Genomic DNA, 19,946 nt, shown 5'->3' with positions numbered 1-19,946 from the left:
TTTCGCTGTGTTGTAACTAACCAATGATCCCACGACCTTGCAGAGATAAGCCTGCCGCTCAGTCTATGTTACCAAAATTGGACAAGCGGGTCTTATAAGTCACACAGTATTCCAATATTTTCAGATCCCTTCTGGTGTACTAGAGGTGTGGGGTTGATCGATGGTTTAGAAACCGATATTGATCCCTGGACCACTGGTGCCTCAGAAGTTGATTTGTCACAACTCCGATGCCAGTTCTTGAGTCTGCCTACTAAAAAGAGACCTGCATTTCTGTTTGTTTACTGGAATGATTTGTTTGGAAGATCTAGACTCCCTTCCGAAGTGCCTCTCTTTTTTTCATCTGAATGTAAGGGACACGCTTTATCATCCCTTCCAGGTTCCCTATAAGCCCTACTTGCGGCTAGATTCATTTGAAGGCGCCTGGGGTGCTGGTCTTTATATTGTGGTGCAACATGCTTCTCAAAGTGTTTTTGATCATAAACATTTTAAAAATGAGTCCCGAAAAATAAATGCATTTGTATGTGCTGCCACTTCCAGCAGGTGTGTATGCATTTCCTGTGTGGAATCCTGCCATCCGGATAACGACATGAGAATCTGAAAAAAGAGTCCTGAGGTCCCAAGCTGGCGGCTGGGCTATTTAAAAGAAAAACTAATCTGCAGAGGAAATAGTATAAATTGGAAGCAGGATTTGGGACTTTTTTGTCTACTAATGTCGTGTATTTCCAAAGATCTTGAAACTATGAATGTTGCATCCATCCGTGATGGCACAAAGAAGGGATGCTACACAAATAAATAGGAAACGCATGTATTTAAGTAATTGATGAATGGTTCTCAATTTTATAGAAATAGAATAACCTATGCATGAGGAACCAGGTCAATTGATGACCCCTCCAGTCCCCGAGGAAAATGCCTGGATCCCGCTCTAATGTCATAAGCATTTGCTACACACGTGTTCCACATACAAAAGAAAGCCACAACAACACATTTAAGTACAAAATAGTTTTATTTAAATGATCAGTGTTTTGTTCTGTTATTTTCTCAGCTAGCAGTTAAAGACAAATTACATTGTTCATCTCCCACGGCTGCCCTCTGACAAATCTTGCCCTGGATACCAGGAGCCAAGGTCTGTCCCCGCAGGTGAGACAGAAGCCCTGCCTTTAGAAGATGCAGGCAACAGAGGTACCCCCCCTCATATCAGGCAGACCGCAGAGGTGGACCTTTGTCCTGGTGGGGCGGTCTTTGCAATATACCCCCTCCCCCGCCCCAATACCATGTTACCAAACCTGAACGTCTGGCTTTGGATGACCATTGAAGAGTCTGCTGTCCTCGAAGGAATGGGCACCCCAGGGAAATTAATAGCCCAACTATTTGTTCTGTAAATCATTCTCACGAGTCATTTCTACTCCACTGAACAGAAACATTAGAAATTGCTTCTCGGGTGCTTTGAGGTTTTGGTGAGCTAGTGCCGAGCACATTTATTTCGTAAATAAATAAATAAAATAAATAATAGTCTATTCTAGTACACTGCTCTCCGTAAGATCCAGTGCACGACCCATGGATGCGTTTCTTTTTTCACTAACTATCCCCAGAGTCTCTTGATTAGAAATTCCCATTAAATAAATAAATAAACAAACATACATTAATAAATATAGCATAGCTGCCAACAAAAAAGTGCAAAGAAACAACTTTAAAAAGGCATGTCATAGCTCGTAGATCGCCCATGGCCCCCCCTGATTGCTCTACACATGATTTGAATAGTCACCAGAGGTGGACAACCAAACTTAAGATGTTGATCTTACAAAAGAAACCAATCAGGCTACGTTTTCCAGCTCTACATGTCATGACTATATCCATATTCGTATGATTTTGATTTCCACCCAAAAGTAGAGTTATCTTTCTGAAGTAAGCCATACAACAATTGCACATGGAATGCAGACCATTAAAAACAAACAATGTCCTTTTTAAGAGAAATCCGAATAGTGCAGGTGGTCCAGTCGTTTTTTCGGCTGGTAAGAGCATGGCATTTATCTGTCGGAATAATTCCAACATAGTTTGAGTACATATACGGACCTTGGAGCAGTGGCTTGCTCTTGGTCGTACAGTGTCACAAACTGCTCATTAGACAAAAAAATCCTTCTTCTAAACAGATACTTCATTAACATTGGGAAAGGTATGAAAATTGTGATTCATAAAAATAAATGGACAGAAGAATGGGGCAAAATTAATTGTCAGGCATGTCCGCCTATGTTCTTGGGAGTCAAGAAAACCATGAATGTACCCGTTTCCATGCCAGGACAAAGCTTCAGCCCTGGTGATGCACCTCCATGCGGTCTACTCCAACTTCTTACAGCTGCTGGAGGCCGAATCGTTCATGTTTACAAAATTCTGGCTCTGCCTTTTGATGCTGCGCGTGGTATATAGCACCTTTGATTGAAATGAGGAGAAGCCATGCTGGCCTCATGACTGTAGTGCTCTCTTATACCCTATGGCAGGGGTCTGCAACCACTGGTGCTGCAGATGTTTTGCACTACAACTCCCATTAGCCCTTATCAGCATAGATCATGGGAGTTGTAGTCCAAAACATCTGGAGGGCTGCAGACCCCTGCCCTATGGTGAGGGTTTTAACACCGTGCATTGATCAGGGCTCCGTAAGTCTGTACAGTTGGAGCCCTACTGGCACACTCACACGCTAAGCCTATGACTACCCTGGCCATCGCAGGTAGTTAGGTGCCTGCACACCGAGTAAAAAGTACTGGTACTGGTCACTGGGGCCACTGTATGAAGGCTAAATTGGAGGCACCACTGAGATTAATATCCCAGCCCTTTCCCCCAAGGGACAGCACCTAGATAGGAATGCATGCGTCAGGTGCGCGCCCCCTTCCGGTCCCCCAGGGTTCATGCTTGAGCTGTACGGTCCACTCCAGCCCCCTAGGTAGAAGGACAGTTGAAAGGGGACCATGCATCTTGGAAGGAACGTGGCTCAGTGTGGGGACGGGTTGGGACATGTTACGAAAAAGCCCTTGCAGAGGGTGTGGCAGGGAAGGACACAGCATGCAGCTCTACCACTGTACCCCGTAAATGGAAACAGGAGTGCTCAGTGCTAGCGGAAGACACAGGGAGGTGCCACGGTTAGGGAGGCAGGAATAAGCCCAAGATCTTCTTTGACACTTTCTCCAATCAGGAGAGAAGTTAGCCACAGAGCAGCAGAAATTGCCCACATCCAACTTCGGTGCCCCATTTCACCCCCAAAAAACCTGTAAAGCGTTTTAAATGGAAACATTTTGAACAGACCAGAAGGGCCTACAATATGCCCAGCGATAATTACACCGGCTCTCAGGGGCAGACTGGTTTGGTGTTGCTGGTTGGGCCATTTTGTTCGAGGCTTCACCCCCATCGGTGCGTGGACAGCTTCTACGTTTTGAATGGGTTATCACACACACACCCTAATAAGCGTCTATGTAGTGGCACTCACTAAACAAGGCCGCAACATATCATGTCCCCAAACCAACAAGTTCTACCTCCATCTTAAGCAAAGAGACCAGTCCTTTGTGAGCTGGCAAACAGAGCATGGCTCAACAATACGCACATGGATGTGCATATCCACACACAGAAAATCAAAGGATTCTCTCCTAAGCAGTTTCGTGGGGGTGCAGACGGCACCTGAAAAACAATGCGATGGGGAAAATCGTCCAGCTTCCCTCAAAAGAGTAGTGTCCGAGCCATTCTGTAGGGCCATCTACTATACATGGGAGTGCATTAACTATTGAGTCACAATGAGATGACGAAAACCAGCATCTTTCCCCAGATAGTGCTTTTTCCTGCCCTCATAAATACGATGAATCCTGGGAATTAAACACATTCTGCTCCCAAAGAGGACCCTTAATGGGCCCCAAAGGGCAAGGATCTACATTCCCAAAAAAACAACAGCGTGAACATGGAATAATGTAGCATAGTGGAACCTGCTCACCACGTGATATTTAAACAGAGGACCATACCAGACTCAATATCACTACTTATGTGTGCGTCTATAAGAAACCTTCATCAAATCAAATGTCAGCCACCTTGTGGGTTAAAGACCCTTCCAGGGCTATTCCATATGCTTTAAATCACCTTACCAAAATGCAAACAATTTGGCAGACTGTTTCTCATTGCATGACCATTGCTGTAGGTCTATCCCTTCTATCTCAGTTTGGCAGATGGCACCATATCCCATTCCTGGGCTTTCAATTCTCCATCAGTTGCATTATGGGGGTAGTAGTCTTGGCTCTTTTCAATTGAATAACAAGAAATTAAGTCAAACTAAAATAAAAGCCCAGGACTGCAGTAGGGTGCCGTCATTCTTCCATCGCAGATTGCTGCGGTTCTATCCTTTGTTTCTCACTGGGGGGAAAGGCCACCCCATTCTTCTATTCCCATGATTTCTGCACCAATTGACGCAAACTAGAGTGTAGTAGGTCCTCATGGCAAACAGCTTCTACTGTGAACAACATAACATATATAATGGAAACAGAAAGGCGTGACGTCATGGACGCATCTTTTCTCAGGATAACCCCAAGCTTTGGTTTAAACAGACGATTCTTCGTGTGTTTCTCCTACGTGAGTGCTTTTGCTTTGGTCTTTACAGGATGTTGCCCCTTTCCCCAGTCTAGTTTCCTTTAATTAATCAGTGAAAACCCCAAATCCAAGGTCCACCCATCTGCTGCCAAATACAGCTTTTCGGAGAAGCGTCTGATGGGCTCCCTCCTGCAGCACTAGGACACGCAAGCACATTCGACTCAAGTGCACTTTTCACCCAATAACAGCACCTAGCGTGCATGCAAAATAAGGCGGGAGACTGGCACGCACCCTGAGCACTTTGTACACACACCCTAAGCACCTTGTGTGTACACTTTGAATCTGCAAATGCTGTGCAGTTCAGGAATCCAGCAGCCCTGCCCCTTACCGACCTTACTGCGCATGCGTAGTCTACTCGTGATAATAAGCAACAGAGCCGTTAATGTTATGTTACAAGTTACAGCCGCCAAGGCCCTGGACTGTTGATTTCCTTCTTGAGTTGCCTGGAGTGCTGGACGCCTGGCCTCCATCCCAAGGCCGGCCGAGACAGGAGCAAATGGAAGAGGGAGGTCAACCACCATCAAAAATCTTAGGTTCCCAGGCCTCCGAGAAGAAGAACGGAAAAGAGAACTGAATCTCAGAGTGGGAGCATGCGGCGACAGTACAGAGGAAGCACCTGTCCCAGATCTTAAGTTTAGATCCCCTGTCCATCGGCAGCCGCACTGGTGCCCCTGCTCTGGCCTGACCAATCCCAGAGAGGTGATCGCCCGGCTTTGCCTCGAGGGTGAAGAATGGCTCAAGTCACTGCATAAGCTGGAGGCATGGCATAGGTCTATGCACATATTATTTATAGATATATTCATATAAATATTTAATTTATGTACAGTGTCCGGTATTCCTGCCAGTAATATCACAAATTGGGTGCGGCTGGTGCTCTGTAGAGGTCTGCGCAGGTGGAGTGGTCCAGTTCTGTGCTGTCGCAGTCAGAGTCCTCATACACCCCCACAATCTGCAGAGAAAAAGAAAACCACTACATTACAATGAGACAGGGTAACTGCTGATGAAAGACAAACACTGACGCAGTTTTCCTTGCAACAAGAGACACAAGCAAACTTGCACGAGAATTGATCTGAGTTCAGAAACGCTGTCGCTAAGGTTCACTCCGTTAATACCATCTGAAGACAAGCATGTTTTCTGAACAGAGTGAGAATGGTGTTTTGGATAAGGCCGTGCATGGACAGTTTGACTACTGTGTTTGCAGCTTATAGACGGGCTGGGGGCGAGGCCGCCAGTCAGACTGCTTGGAATACAGGTATTATTCACACGAGAATCCTCATGTGTGTACCTTGACCGCTGGCCTTGCACCCCTGCGCGGTCCCCATCACGATACAAAAATAGCACCAACAAGTGAAAAAGGCAGATGCTTAGACAATAATTTTTTTTTTAAAAAACTGTTTTCTTCTCTGTTGCTGCAGTCAGGAAGTTGCAGGTCATTTTCAGTGTTCCTTACAGCTCCAACGAGCAACAAGTAAACCATATTGGCAGTAGTCACGCTCCGGAACATGGTGTCAATGATTTATGAAACCTCACTTAGCTGGCTTTCCAGCATTCACAAATCACCTCCACCCCTTGCCACACTGTCAAAAAATTACTAAAAAGAGTGGAAATGTTTGTTTAGTGAACCCAATTAAATGACTATCACATCTTTTTTTGTTCCGATTATTTTTTCGATTTGATGTCTAGAAAATAAATAAAATGTTGCCAGTATGTTTCCCAACGGGGGAGAAAGAAACGGCTGTGTTCCCCAGCTGCCCTACTACCTAAGATGAAACAAGGCTGCTGAACAGCAAGGAGTGAGATTGCTTGCAATTTGTGAGTCTAGAAAAAGTTCACAAGAAGGCATGAAAAACGTGCTGGCAAGATTTACATTATTTTGTGGAGAACCATTAAACGGAGGATATAATAATATGAAAATGGTGATATGAGAGATTAATTTAATGGACTCATCTTGAAACGTATGGACATTTACACAAATTTAAAGTAAAATGTTTAAATTTTTGGGGTTTAGGAAACTCACATACACGTTTTGGCTTCACAAAGAACACTGAAAAAAGACTTTCATTATTCAGGAACATTAAGTGAAAGTAAACATGTCTTTCCTTGTAAACATTTGTTCAAAAAAATTGCATTAGGACACTCATGGGTGCAATTAAAACTAATATCTGGTGGGTGGGACATCCCGCCGGTAATCGAGCCGCCAAGCTCACATAAAGCAGACTTGCTTCACTCTGGCCCATAAAGAGGTAATTTGATCAGAAATGTTATTGCCCCAATTGATTGGGCATTTATTTTAGAGTATAGATCGATCATTCTAAAAAAAAATTCCAATGCAACTTACCCAAGGTTTTCTCATTTTAACACGTGCGAAAACGACGGGACGGGTACTGCCAACTTGTGCTACTCTTATCCATTAATCCATCGCCCTAAGTTCAAGTGCCCTCGCGGCACTAATTCAGATCATCCCCCTGCGCCCCAACCAATGCTGGCATCACTAGACGCTCACGGCCCATTTCACAACCCCAATGCACATCTCATTACAACGTCCTCTGTGCGCAATCTATTGACGTGTCTGCATGGAAATGGCAAGACGCCGCCTCGTTCCTCGACAAGTGTAAACAAACCCTTTCTGATCACACAACGTTGGAGTTTTTTTTCCTTCGTGTCAGTGTATTTCATTTCGAGCTTCCCTGACTTGTTTCTGCTATGTTCAGCTATCTGGCAAGTACGACACACTGAGAACCGGTTCTTGTACTGCCTAAAATGAATTAACTCTGTAGTTACTTTTCATTTCTTAGATTTCTTGTATTTATTTCATATTTTACTACAAACTTTTATCAATTCCTCGTAAAAACAAAATGGCTTTGACAGTGTGTGTTCAACAAAATTCCTTCCTACCAGGACTCTTGATCCCACAACGCCCTCCCTCCCGAAAAAAAAATAGGTTAATAAAAGTGGAACACACTCTTCAATCCTACGCCCTTCCCCTTTTAAACATTGAAAACGTCCTTCAAAAAGTGTATCAAAACAAAAATCACTTGAAAATCTTCACCACCCATGAGGAGAGACCAAACATTTCCGGCCCCCTGACATTTCTACAGCGACTCTCCCATTGTCCTAGGATGCCATGCTCCATCTTATAAGGTGTGAAAAGAAAGCCCTCCGGATCAAAACCGGAGACACTTTAGCTTAAAAAAAAGAGTTAACTGGCTCTAATGACATTTTTCCAAATCTCCTATGGAGCAAGATGGTTTGAGAGGTTAGCATGGTTGTTTTTTTTTTTTTAGAGCCAAAAGCCTCGTGGCATCATCCCTCCTGTTGTTGACATGGGCCCCCAGATATACCAGGGATTGAGTTTCCGTTAGAGGAGTTTTTTTCCAAAAACCATTAGTGACCAGGCTGCCCCTACTTGTTTCTAATACCAAATACCATAGTTTTGGTTTCTTATATTATGGACAAATGTCTTTACCAAACCATATTTAAACATGTGTCCCTGCAAACTTTTAAAGTTTGAGCCTATTAATCCGTCTTTTCAGGATGTGGTTTTGTAACATGGCTGTTTCTTCGCTTGACTTTCTTTAACATTTATTGTTAATGGAAACCTCTTTTCTGTTCATGTATACAAACAAAAGTTTTTATTTACCTTATTGTTGATTCTGTGCTTCTTCACTATTCAGGAACTATGGCAATAATTCAGCCCTTTTTTCACACAAAAACAGGTTGTGGAGCGTTTCTGATTACAGAACATTTCAGACAAGAGTCAATCTTGAATGCAATAATACTATCCCTAGGTAGAAGCACACCCTGTTCCTATCAGGGGGTGCTTTCCCTAGGATGACAGTGATGCGCCGCCTACCTTAAAGGAAAGGGGGAGAAATCTATTCCTACTTAACAATACGCCTAAGATTATTGCGTCTAAACCTTTCCTTTTATAAAAACCCACACTAGTAGTATCCCACAAAAGGAACAGACCATGTCTCATCTTTCTCAAAGTTTGAACATTTCAACAGGGAATTTCCTATATGGCTAGAAAAATCTTATTTATTCACCCACAGAGCAATATGTTACAAAGGATGTGTGCTGGCTACCAGTGGATATCTAAAATTCCTTGCTGTTGGCACAAGCAGAGTTTGTAATGCTCAGAACACATGTCACCAGACAAGTGTTGATTCTGTCAAAACAAATATCCCATTCACTTTATTATGAAAGAAAGGTCGGCCGGTTTCGATGACTGTAGCAGTTAGGGTCATCATCTTCAGGACCAATTTAGTTGAGCATGGATGTTGTTCCCTATGATCCGTATCTCAGACCGGGCAGCCATCTCGTGACCTCAGTTTCAACTAATGGTACTATAAGGAATTGTGAGGGCTAAAGTATGTGCTTGCCCAGGTGTGAGCTGCAGGGTATTTGCGTGTTCTCGACTGTGGGCAATGTGTATTGCTCGACACGGGTCCTCTGCCGTCTTGTTTGCCAGCCTCTAGGGAATTAGGCCCTACATGTACAAGCCTGAATATTCTGAAGAGGAAATCCTTGAAAGAGAAAAAACTCGAGACAATGTGGAATCATGAGGCTCAATCCCTGGAGCCTGAACCCAGTCGCATGGAACACGTTTCCACCTGGTGTATCTGCCATTGTTGTGAGCTTTTACCTACTCTGGTGGGGAACTGCTGTTGCAGAGAAAACTCTGGCTGCTTGGCCTACATTGCTGAAGAAGACACATCACTGCTATGTGTTACTGGGCTGAAGGACTTCAGGGCCGCCTGCCTTACAAGATCCATGTTGCGAATGATGATGGTCCTTATGCACAAACTTCGAGCTACAGTAGGCCCTCGTAATCCAATTAATGAGTAAGTTCACTATATACATGTTGTGTGTTTGACAACCGAGGCGGCTAACATAATATGTTGTTCCCCTACATCAATATAACTTCAATGGATCACTGACGAAATAATTATTTCTGTAAATTGAATAATAGCTCATTCTAATCTAATCTATTCATTTTAGATTTATCGTCTGAACAATTACGTTTCTTTCACTTGGAAGTAACTCCCACACTGGTTTTGCTGAAATGTCCGTTCACATTTCTAATTAATCCCTACCCTGAATCACAAGTAGTGTCAGTACTTCGCACAGAAAGTTACTTTCTAAATCATAACAATGCCTTACATTGTACAAGGTAGCGCAAACAAAAAAAAATGCAATTATTGGGTTCATTCAAGCAAACTCTGTATCTCTTACACAGGTGGTACAGAGTTGTGGCATATCGTGCCGTTACATGGTGGATTCATGACTGACAAGACTGGGATTTTGCGTTCAATGAGTAATACCTGCCTGTGTGGTTCGAGCCATTCGTGATGAATTCCACATTGACCACAGACAATACTGTGGATTTATACAGACAGTACCTCAACAGCATCAATATAATTTGTAGTGTCATTGCCATCCACTTTACCAAACTAAATACAAAAATTAAAAGACGAGTTAATCTGGACAGTTGTTAGAAATTTTTTGTAAGTCCACAACACGTCCAAACATCTAAGATTATTGTAAAACATTGGTGTGCTTTAACAAGTTTACTGGCCTACCGTACTCCCCTCATCCACACCCATCCACCCTCTGCTATCAATGGCTGCTCGCACCTGTGGGCGCGCGCTCGCAAGGGGGCTGGGAGGATGGGAACGCTCAAAGTGCCCAATACCATGTACACCACAAAGGGTTATTTCACATGGGGACCCTTATCCACATGGCCACTCTAGACCCAGTGTCTCCAGACTTCCCTTTGAAGACCCCGTCTCGGCAATCAACATGTGTCTGAGTCCCAGGCCTGTCGCGCTAGCCTCATCCGCATCCACCCCCTCCGATATAATTGACAGTTTGCACCGGTATCCAGTCAATTTACCGAAGCAAGTTCAGAGTGGTACATTTCACTGCAACCATAATACCGAAAAATACCGGAAATATTAAATAAATACATATTGGATCGTGGGGCAAGGGGTTAAAATGGGTCAGGATGGGGTTATAAGGATAGAAAAACAAGAGTGTTGTGGGAGGAGCCCCCAAATAAAAAAAAAGAAAGTTCAGTATTTTTTCGGGATTTTGGTTGCGTTGAAATGTACTACTCTGAAATTTGCTTTGGTAATATCACATATAACCGTTCGCACCTGTGGGCTGGGAGGACGGGAATGCTCATTGTGGCGAATAGCATGTACACCACAAAGGGTTCTTTCTCATGGGGACCCTTATCCAAATGACCACCTCAGACCCAGTGTCTCCAGACTCCTCTTTGAAGACCCCATCCCTGCAATCAACATATGTCTGTGTCCTTTGACTGTGTTCTGGGCCTATCGCGCCTGCCTCATCCACATCTATCCCCATCCGCTATCAATTACAGTTCGCATCTGTGGGTGTGCGCTCACAAGGGGGCTGCACTGGCAGGACTGAGGAGGTCAAACATTGTCATACGGCATGGTGGGTGTGACCGAACACGTCAGACATTCACATACACACCCACTTCTGTAATCCTTTATAAACACTGTGGGAGTTAACAAGAAAACATCTGTGAGATGGACAACGGATATTGTCAGCTCTCCACATTTTACCATGCTTGTTGAATCAGCTCCTCTGTTCTTCTAAGTAATGGTTAGTCATAGTTTTTAGTATTGTTTTCTGAAGTGTCAACATTCTCTGCTAAGCCACTTTCTATTGCTTTATGCTCAATGTAAAACCCTATTCTCATTTTATTAAAAACGTCTACACCTTTATGAACTGTCCTACGCATTTTTATCTCTGTAATTAGCACATATTGTTTGTGTAATCTTTCGTAGTGCATGTTTTCAATGCATGTTTGCTTTAGGTGCCATTTTTTATGAAGTCATTTTTTATTATCACAGGAATGTTTGATTTACTCACTGATACTTTTTTAACAGTAATATTTATTTATATTTCTTTAACAGATGATAGGGACAATACAACAATGCCTTCTTGTATTGGTTTGGGTTGCACTAATAACAGCCATGCTAAAAGTCAGAGTACAGTCCTGCATGTATTTCCAAAGGATTTCAATTTAATAGGTATATGGCTCTTGAGCTATGGATTTCCAGTGTCTGAAATTGAAAGCAGAGCCAAGGATTTCTTGGATGACGTGAGGGGCAATCGATTCCGCATCTGTAACATGCACTTCTCAGAAGTTATGTACGAACAATCACAGTACACTAAAAAGCGTGGGTAGATGAGTAGTGGACGCTGAATTTTTAAATGTATTTGACCATTTTCTAAATTTGCCTGTATAATACGTCTTACAAATGACCACTCAATATATTGAAATAGTCTGTAAACAGGTAACATAATGAACGGTTTTCAGTTTTTGGGGAATATGTCCAATCATATTTTACTATACAAGTTTCCTTCTTGACAGATGTACTGTGGTTTGTACATTTTGAACTTTAGATTATTTTGTGTATCCCTACTTTAGAGGTACTCGAATAGTTGAGTGGAATGGGAGCCTTTGCAAACCTACACCATTGCATCCTTTAAAAATAAGTCTTTTACCATGTCTGTCTTTACCTAGATAGCACTGATGGAATTACAGACCGTTACCATAGTGGAAACCACAGACACGTCCAACATCCATATGGTGAGGCCAAGAAACTTGCACACAAACTTTTAAAATGATTTTTAATATGGTCCAAATTATAATACTAATGTCCATTTTCTTTTGAACAATGGTATGAATATATAGACTGATTAAAGGACCGCGATGCTACATCGACCACTATTCCGGAGTCAACAACAACCTCAATCAACTTTCAAGTAATTGCTCAACTTAAAACATATTGCTTATTGTTACGTATACAAACTAGCTTGTAGGATTTTTTGCCAATAACTACCATCTTTTACAGCCAATTTTATTTTGAATTTATGTCTTTAGTATTACAATTACTGTTATATCGGTGGAGCCTGGAACTTCAACAACGCACTATTCTTCTACTGCAACCGGTCTGGAAGATGAGGTATGAGAAGTGATCATTTATTGATTTATACTAATAGTTATTGATTAAAAATATATTTTTTTACATTTAAGATTAATTTTGATAATTTGCAATACTGTCACGAATTGTAAAGCATTCCATCAACAACCTTGATGTATTTATCGCTGAAACACATGTAAAAATGGTCTTCATCAGGGGTTGGTCGGAGCGGTAAAAATGCGGCAGTAATGCAAGTACAGCCGCATTAGCGCTCCGCCCAATCCCGAATTTGGGTGGAAAGTGGGAGGTTTACCACCAGCTTTTTGCTGGAGTTAAAACCTTTCCCTTCTGCCCATTTTTGGTGCTATTACTGCTGGCGCTTTTACCGCCGGCAGTAATAGAGCCAAAAAGCACCATAGAGTCCTATGGACTCAGAATAAATGGGGATTAACAGCGCCGCCACAACTCGGGATCTGGCACAAATTGCGCCAGACCAAGTTGTGGTAACGCTAATAGCATTGGGCGGTATACCGGCGCATTTACTGCCGGGATACCGCCCAACTCGTGATGAGGCCTAATGAAAATAAATCTTCAGAAAAATGCACTTTGCCACTGAATAACATCCTTTCACTATATGATTGGTGTATGTTTTTGTTTATAAACTTTAGCTGCTTAGCGAAAAATTGAATCATTTAAACAAAATAACATTAAAGGGGCTACACGATAACTGAACGTTATCATGTACAGTTTTCAAATATGTCTTTTTAAAATGTTATATGTACACAGTGCTTGACTTTATGTCAATACTAATTTAGCATTTTTAATCAGATGATTAACCACATCTTTTTACATAGTTTAACTTATATTGTAAGGTCGGCAATCATTAAATCAACTTTCTCAAGATGTACTTTGTGAGATCAAAGATTTTCACATTAAATTGTTTAACAATTTAGTCAATGTTCTTTGAATTTGTTATGCACAAGGAATGTACTACTGAAGCGGTCGAAATTGAAGAACCACATGGAGAAGAGGTATACATAAGATATTGAAAAATATAAGTTATCCATTTTAACTGTGATGTAATATTTAATATATTCTAATGGTTTCCATAGTGACATTTTGTTATATAGGTGTTTATTTATATATAATTCTTTAAGTGGCAGAGCACATTTCAAGGTTTATACAATTTCAAAATGCTGTTTTTCAGCTTGATCTGGTGGTGGGTAAATCCAATTTGACTGCTTCAGGGAAAATTCAGAAAAAAGGGTACATAGTTTTTTTTTAAAGTTGTGTATCAGTTATTTCTTTGATATTACATTTCATGCTGTGATTCATATATTCTGTATGTGTGCTATAAATTAAGCATTTTTTGTTCTCTTCGGTTAGAGACTTGCCAAAACATTGTTACTTGGAAGCAGCTACATTTTGAGGCTCAGCATGGTCCTCGCAAGATTCAGTGTTGTGATGTATATGTCTAGTGGCCGGAATTTGAATTGAATCTCAGCAGTGACTCACGGAAAGTAACACTGGATCATTGTTACAGCACACATCACCCAGAAGAAACAGACAACACAGAAGATGTTTCAGAATTGCTTGCAGAACCGCTCACACAATCCACACCCTCTAACAAAAGGCTATCTAAGAAACAGACAATGTTCCCGGTTTCCCCAATACATGTGCACAGAAATAACCGAAGCACCGTCGCTACTGATTGACGATTGTGCTTGTGATGTGGACTTCACTTTTCCTAGTGTTGAGGACTTATCCACCAGCATGGAATCGCAAACCAGTATACTTCAGGATAAATGGCTATTAAAGCAACAAAAATACATTGTATTCGACAGCTGCCTGATCGAGATTATGAAAATGATTAAATGTGATCATAAATTGTGTAGTAGGATTTTTTGGGAGCCATTGGTGAAGTTTATTTGTGTAGTCAAAGGCACCAACCTGAAAATCAAGGGTAGCTGTGTACACCAACATTCCGTATTTTCATGGTCTGCTCAGTCTATACTTGCAAAAGTGCCTGCTGAAATGTACTTCGTTCATCAGATCAACGTACAGTACAATTTCAAGTTTTTCTAACTTTGCGGAACTTGATTTCCTTTAAAAAAAACAGTACTACAAAAATCAGAAGGATTTCTTGTTCCCCACTATTAGCCAGGCATGGACACTTGAACAGATGTCAATGGACAATGCTCTCACAGGCAACATGCTCTGGCCTGCTGGTGATGGACAGTGTGACAGTGCAAGTTTTTCTGCTAAATACTGCACTTACCACTTCCAAGACATTGAAACCAAAAAAATAGTGAGTTCAGTCGTCCTGCAAGTATCTGAATGTACATCTTCTGTTGCCATGGAAAAATATGGTTTTATTAAATCCATTCAACTTCTGCAATCCAGAGGAATGCAAATAGACCTGATAGCTACTGACAGACACGTTTCTATAGCCAAGGCCATGCAAGAGCAGTTCCCAGACATAAAGCATGAATATGATGTAGGGCATGTCGCAAAATCAATTTCGAAAAAAAATACAACTGCTGATAAAAAAGCTACAGAAAATTGTTTTGGTGGAGCTCAAAAACTTGTAATGGATCTGTAGATATTCTGCTTGAAAAATGGCATTCATTGATGCAATATTGTTCTAACATATACTCTTGGAAAGAAAACAAACATTTCCATGAATGTGCACATGGACCATTGAGCAAGGAGCCGGAGCGTAAAAAAAAAAGGTGGTTGGTTCCAGGCTCCCCTTCTCACACAGCACTTGAGAAGATTGTGTATGACAAACCCCTTTCAAGAGACATGAGGGGGCTCTCCGAGTTATGCCACACTAGAGATTTGGAGATGTTCCATTAAATGTGCCTAAAGTAAAGGCCTAAAAGGTTGCATTTTGGCATAGACGGCGTGGCGGCCAGAACAAAACTGGCTGTACTTGCCCATAATGAGAACGTTGGAAGGGAACAAGCAAAAAGGGCAGAAATATTCAGGATGCCTTGTTACAAGGAGTTTATCAAAAGAAGCAAACAGTGGGTGGCAAAGCCAATCTTCCAGCAGATGGATTTTTTATTTGTGAAATATCTGACATTGAATATGCTGGCCATGTAAATGCATGGAATTGGTCCAGATTTTGTTTCCAGGGCCCAGTCTATGCCACGGAACATTGCAAAAGAGGTTTTCCCTCGCAAACTTGAACTTGTTGAAAGGTTGACTTCAAGATTCAAATCATGTGTGGCTCTCTTCACAATGTTTAACAAACGCAGTTTCAAGCTTTTGCACAGTGTTTGGAAACTGTTTTCATTGTACAATAAATTGAATAATATGTCAGTTGAGATGTAATTGTTAAATAATCTATTTTTAATTCATTACTGTTTGTGAAGTAATGTCACTAGATAGAACTTACCATTTCTATTTTTCTTTGATTTTTGTATTTATTACCATCAATATAATTGAATTATATTAGAATAATACATGTCAGCCTTATTATTTCAAGTATGTGACTCCAATCAAATCAAATATAGAAGAGACTGATGAGCTTAAAACCAACAGTTACGAGGAGCTACTTTTGGCTCCCCCAGACCAACTAATGTAACACTATAAACTAGCTCCTTGTTCCACAGTGGTAGATACTGGTGACTGGTTACTGCTGGATACCCAGGCACTGCTTGTAATTCCTGCTTATCCAATCCTAAATGTGAGCCCTGTTTGTAATGAACTCACTATAGTTGAAGAATCTAAGCAGAAAATTGGAGCAGCATACAGAAACGAAATGTCTCCAGAGCCCGGGTCCTCTCCAGGCTGGACTACTGCAACAGCCTCTTCCTCAATCTGCCTAAATCCTCCCTTCGCCCACTTCAACTAATCCAGACTAGGACTGTGAGACTTATCCTTGTCTTCAAGCCCAGGGACTGCATCTCTCAAGCCCAAATATTTCTCCACTGGCTCCCGGCTGCTGTGAGGATCAAGTTCAAGGCTTTCCGGGGCCAGGAACCCCACTACATCCTACTCTTTCTCGAAATACCTCCCTCTTAGAGACCTTCGGTCATCTAGCTGCACTTCTCTGCAGATCAGATGCTATTCCAAGCAGAGTGTGGGGTAGATCTCTTTCCTCAGCAGGAACATCCCTCTGTAATGGCCTCCCTGCCCCTTGCAGGATTCTGCCTGATCTCCTTAAGTTCCGGAAGATTTTCAAGACCCAACATTTCTCTTCTTCACCCCCCCCCCCCCTGCTAATGCCCCCTCTGTCCCACTGACTGGCTGCCTGGTCCCTTCTGAGCTCCACAGGGACCCAGGCCCTCCTTGCCCAGTATACCCTGCACCCTGTCTTCCTACCCCCCAAAATTGCACTTGCCCTTCCGGGCCCCTTTCCCCAGACAAGCCTGGCGGGGTGTGCATCCCTATCGAGCCTGGTCCACCCTGTCCTCACACTTTGCATGTGGTCCTCACTTCCTGCTTCCCCTGGCACTTGCCCACCTGGCTTCCCCTTGGCACTTGCCTAGCCCCATTGGCCCTCGTTTTCCCCTCTGCCTCCCCCAGCACTTGTATACCTCCTTTTGCCCTGCACCTCCCTCCTATCCTAGCATTTTCCCTTCTGATCCGACCTACACCCCCCTCGCTAAATCCCCCCCCCCTGTACTTCTTGTTACTGCTCTTGCATGATCCGAATGACACAAGGCCTAGTAGGACCGTTATTGTTTTTTTCTTCCTTGCCACCCCACCCCCCTTGTCTTGTGGCGCCTTGAAACACCATTTTTTAAATAGGTGCTTTACAAATAACCAATAAATAAATAAAATAAATGAAGTCTAACCTCGGTGGAAAGTAGGAATCATGTTAAGTGGCTGCAGATAGCAATAGACCAAAGGTTTATGCGCCAGTGTTAGCCAACATTGAAATGACGAACGGAGGAATGTCTTGCCAATGTGCACTATGAACATGCGCCTGTGGTCTTTGCACATTTACATCTTACTGTGGAGGCCCACATGTGGAGGACAACCAGGCGCGCATGCATCAATGCAGGAATAAATATGATTGCAGGAATAGATATACACTGAAGCCAGTAAGCTTTTCAAAACTGCACTGATTCGAGGCATGCTGGAATTTTAGTGTTGTAAACTTTTTTTTGTTTTTATTGCTCATTGCACGTGTTGCCCTGGCTGCAACATTGCACACAGCCTGGTGCGAAATTGCCCCTGCCCTCCCTTCCCTATCCGTTCGTGCCGCCTCTATATAATAACCAACCGCTTTTGTATTCAAATTCTGTTTATTTCCAAAAAGAGGTGGCCCACTTTGGCCAAAAAAACTATCTCACACTATACATTATTTTGGACTCCATTGAATGGGGAATTACTTACTGTTGCCGACACCTGCAATATGTCGGAAATTCCAACATATGAGGCGCCGGTAACAGTAATACCGTTTGGTGGAATTCCGCCAGATTTACCAGCGGGAAACCACCAAACTTATAACGAGCCCCATGAGTATGACAAGGAATCTTATCCTTGCTTTTGCTTGCCCTTTTTGTCCTTGAGATGTTTGGTTACCTGTATGCAATAAATACACCTCCATAATGAGCAACAAAATACCATATTGGGAGTCTTCATTCCATAGTCAGATAGGTGACCCAAACTGCATCATAGCAGCCGGAAAAAAAAGGTCCATTATAAAAAGGAGGAAGGACTCATCAAGAGTAAGGTCGTTGAGAGGTGCAGGGGTTTGATGAAAGCTCTCATGCAGGTGTGAGCTGAAGGATTCAAGTAGGGAGGATGAGCTACAGAGAGTTGGAGGATGCTTGACAGAGAGCTAATCTGAAGCAAAGATGAGATGGGTTCCTGTGGAGAGACCCGAGACCAGGGCGAAGGAGAGCAAAGGTGAGAGGGGAAGCAGGGGTTTTCATGCCACGTGTGAAGTGTTCCGCTCCTAATGGTCTGGGTCCAGGCTGGTGAAATTCTCCAAATAAATGAATAATGAAATCATCGAATGTAAGCCCTTCGCGTACAAATACAGCATCACCAGCCTCTGCAGATTGTTCCTGTTTACCCCACATATAGACAAGTTAAGGAAGCCTTTCTTTACAGTCACTTGCCCTTTTTGTCCTCGAGATGTTTGGTTACCTCCAGGTGACGATGTTACCCTAGAACGTCCGGCAAAATACCATATCGGGATTCTGTGTGCTCTAGGTACAGGCAGGTGCCCTGACCCACGCACAGCAATCATAAGACAAGGTCCATATAAATAGAGCACGAATATTCATCAAGAGTACAGTCGGTGAGAGGTGTATGAAGGATCCAAGTAGGGAGCCCGAGCTCCAAAGAGTTGGTGAATTCTTGACACAGAACTGCTCAGCAGCAAGGGGGAGATGGGATCCTGTTCCAGACCTGATACCAGGGCAGTGCAGAGTCCAGGTGAGAGGGGTGAAGGGGAAGAGAGATGCCAGCCCCTAGGGATGAACAAACCAATGAGAGGGAGTCCCCCGACATCTGGATGCAAACAAGGGAGCCTACCAAGAGATGGTGAGATGGTGAGACGGTGACACTGACATCCAGGACAGGAGTGGAGTCCCAAGGAGGTGAACAATGTGGGACAGAAAATAAATAACTCGGGTTCAACCCAGAGAGAGCATCCCTCTGATACGTTGGCACTGGAAAGAAAGGCTGTATGCTGGATGCTGGAGTTGAGTCCCTGGAGAACCCTACCAATGAGTAACTGAAGACATACACTTCCTGATGGAATTTGGAGTAGGAGTGCCTACAGTGCATTAAATAAAATGGATAGCAAAAGAAAAAACATGGCATGCTGGAAATTAGTTTCAGAATTCCTGACGCACCTTGAGAAAGGGAAATTAAAGGAATAGGTTGCATGCTGGAACATGGAGTCAAAAGTCACAATGCACATTAAGAACTCGAAGCTTACGTACAGCATTCGCTCATGGGTTATTAAACCAAAACCACCAATAGAAGGTGGAAAGGTATCCTACACAAATGTGGATTAAGCCTGGGTGAATGCAATGGTCTGAGCCCTGAATCAACTAAATTTCACTGTATTTAGGGTGATTGGGTTTCAGCCAAACCTTTAAGAAATGTGGGTGACAGTTTCGAGTGAAGCTTCTGACAATTCTTGTTGCGGAACTTTTGCTTTAAACATTGTCCTCAAGATGTCAGACCTTTTCCTGCCAGCACATGTTCAAAGCCAACAAAGTATACAGTTAAGGGAATAGGTCAGAAGTTCAGAACTTTTCCTGCCAGAGGTGCTCAATGAAAGCAACGTGTCTAAATAATTGATTGCTTGCACCTGGCAGTTACTTTAATTTAGAAGCCAAAATTAACTCTTTGGTTGGAGATGACAAAAAAAGTGTAATCTTTAAAAAAAAC

The 19,946-nt window shown here is 42.7% G+C and overlaps 1 protein-coding gene across 6 annotated transcripts in view; it reads right to left on the bottom strand.

Annotated features, from left to right (window-relative positions):
* Positions 1 to 984: 984 nt before the first annotated feature.
* Positions 985 to 19,946, bottom strand: part of MAP3K12 (mitogen-activated protein kinase kinase kinase 12) — a 533,632-nt gene continuing 514,670 nt past the window's right edge. For all 6 annotated transcript variants that reach the window (XM_069653287.1, XM_069653291.1, XM_069653290.1 and 3 more), the window contains one exon: positions 985 to 5,563. In XM_069653287.1, coding sequence (XP_069509388.1) covers positions 5,465 to 5,563 — 99 coding nt within the window. In that variant the 3' untranslated portion in view covers positions 985 to 5,464. The remainder of the gene's footprint in view (positions 5,564 to 19,946) is intronic.

This window comes from Ambystoma mexicanum, chromosome 3q, assembly GCF_040938575.1.
Source record: "Ambystoma mexicanum isolate Mex_15411 chromosome 3q, UKY_AmexF1_1, whole genome shotgun sequence".
In the NCBI taxonomy this organism is placed as follows: Eukaryota; Metazoa; Chordata; class Amphibia; order Caudata; family Ambystomatidae; genus Ambystoma; species Ambystoma mexicanum.
Note: the sequence above shows the minus strand (reverse complement) of the source record. Positions and strands in the feature narration are given on the sequence as shown.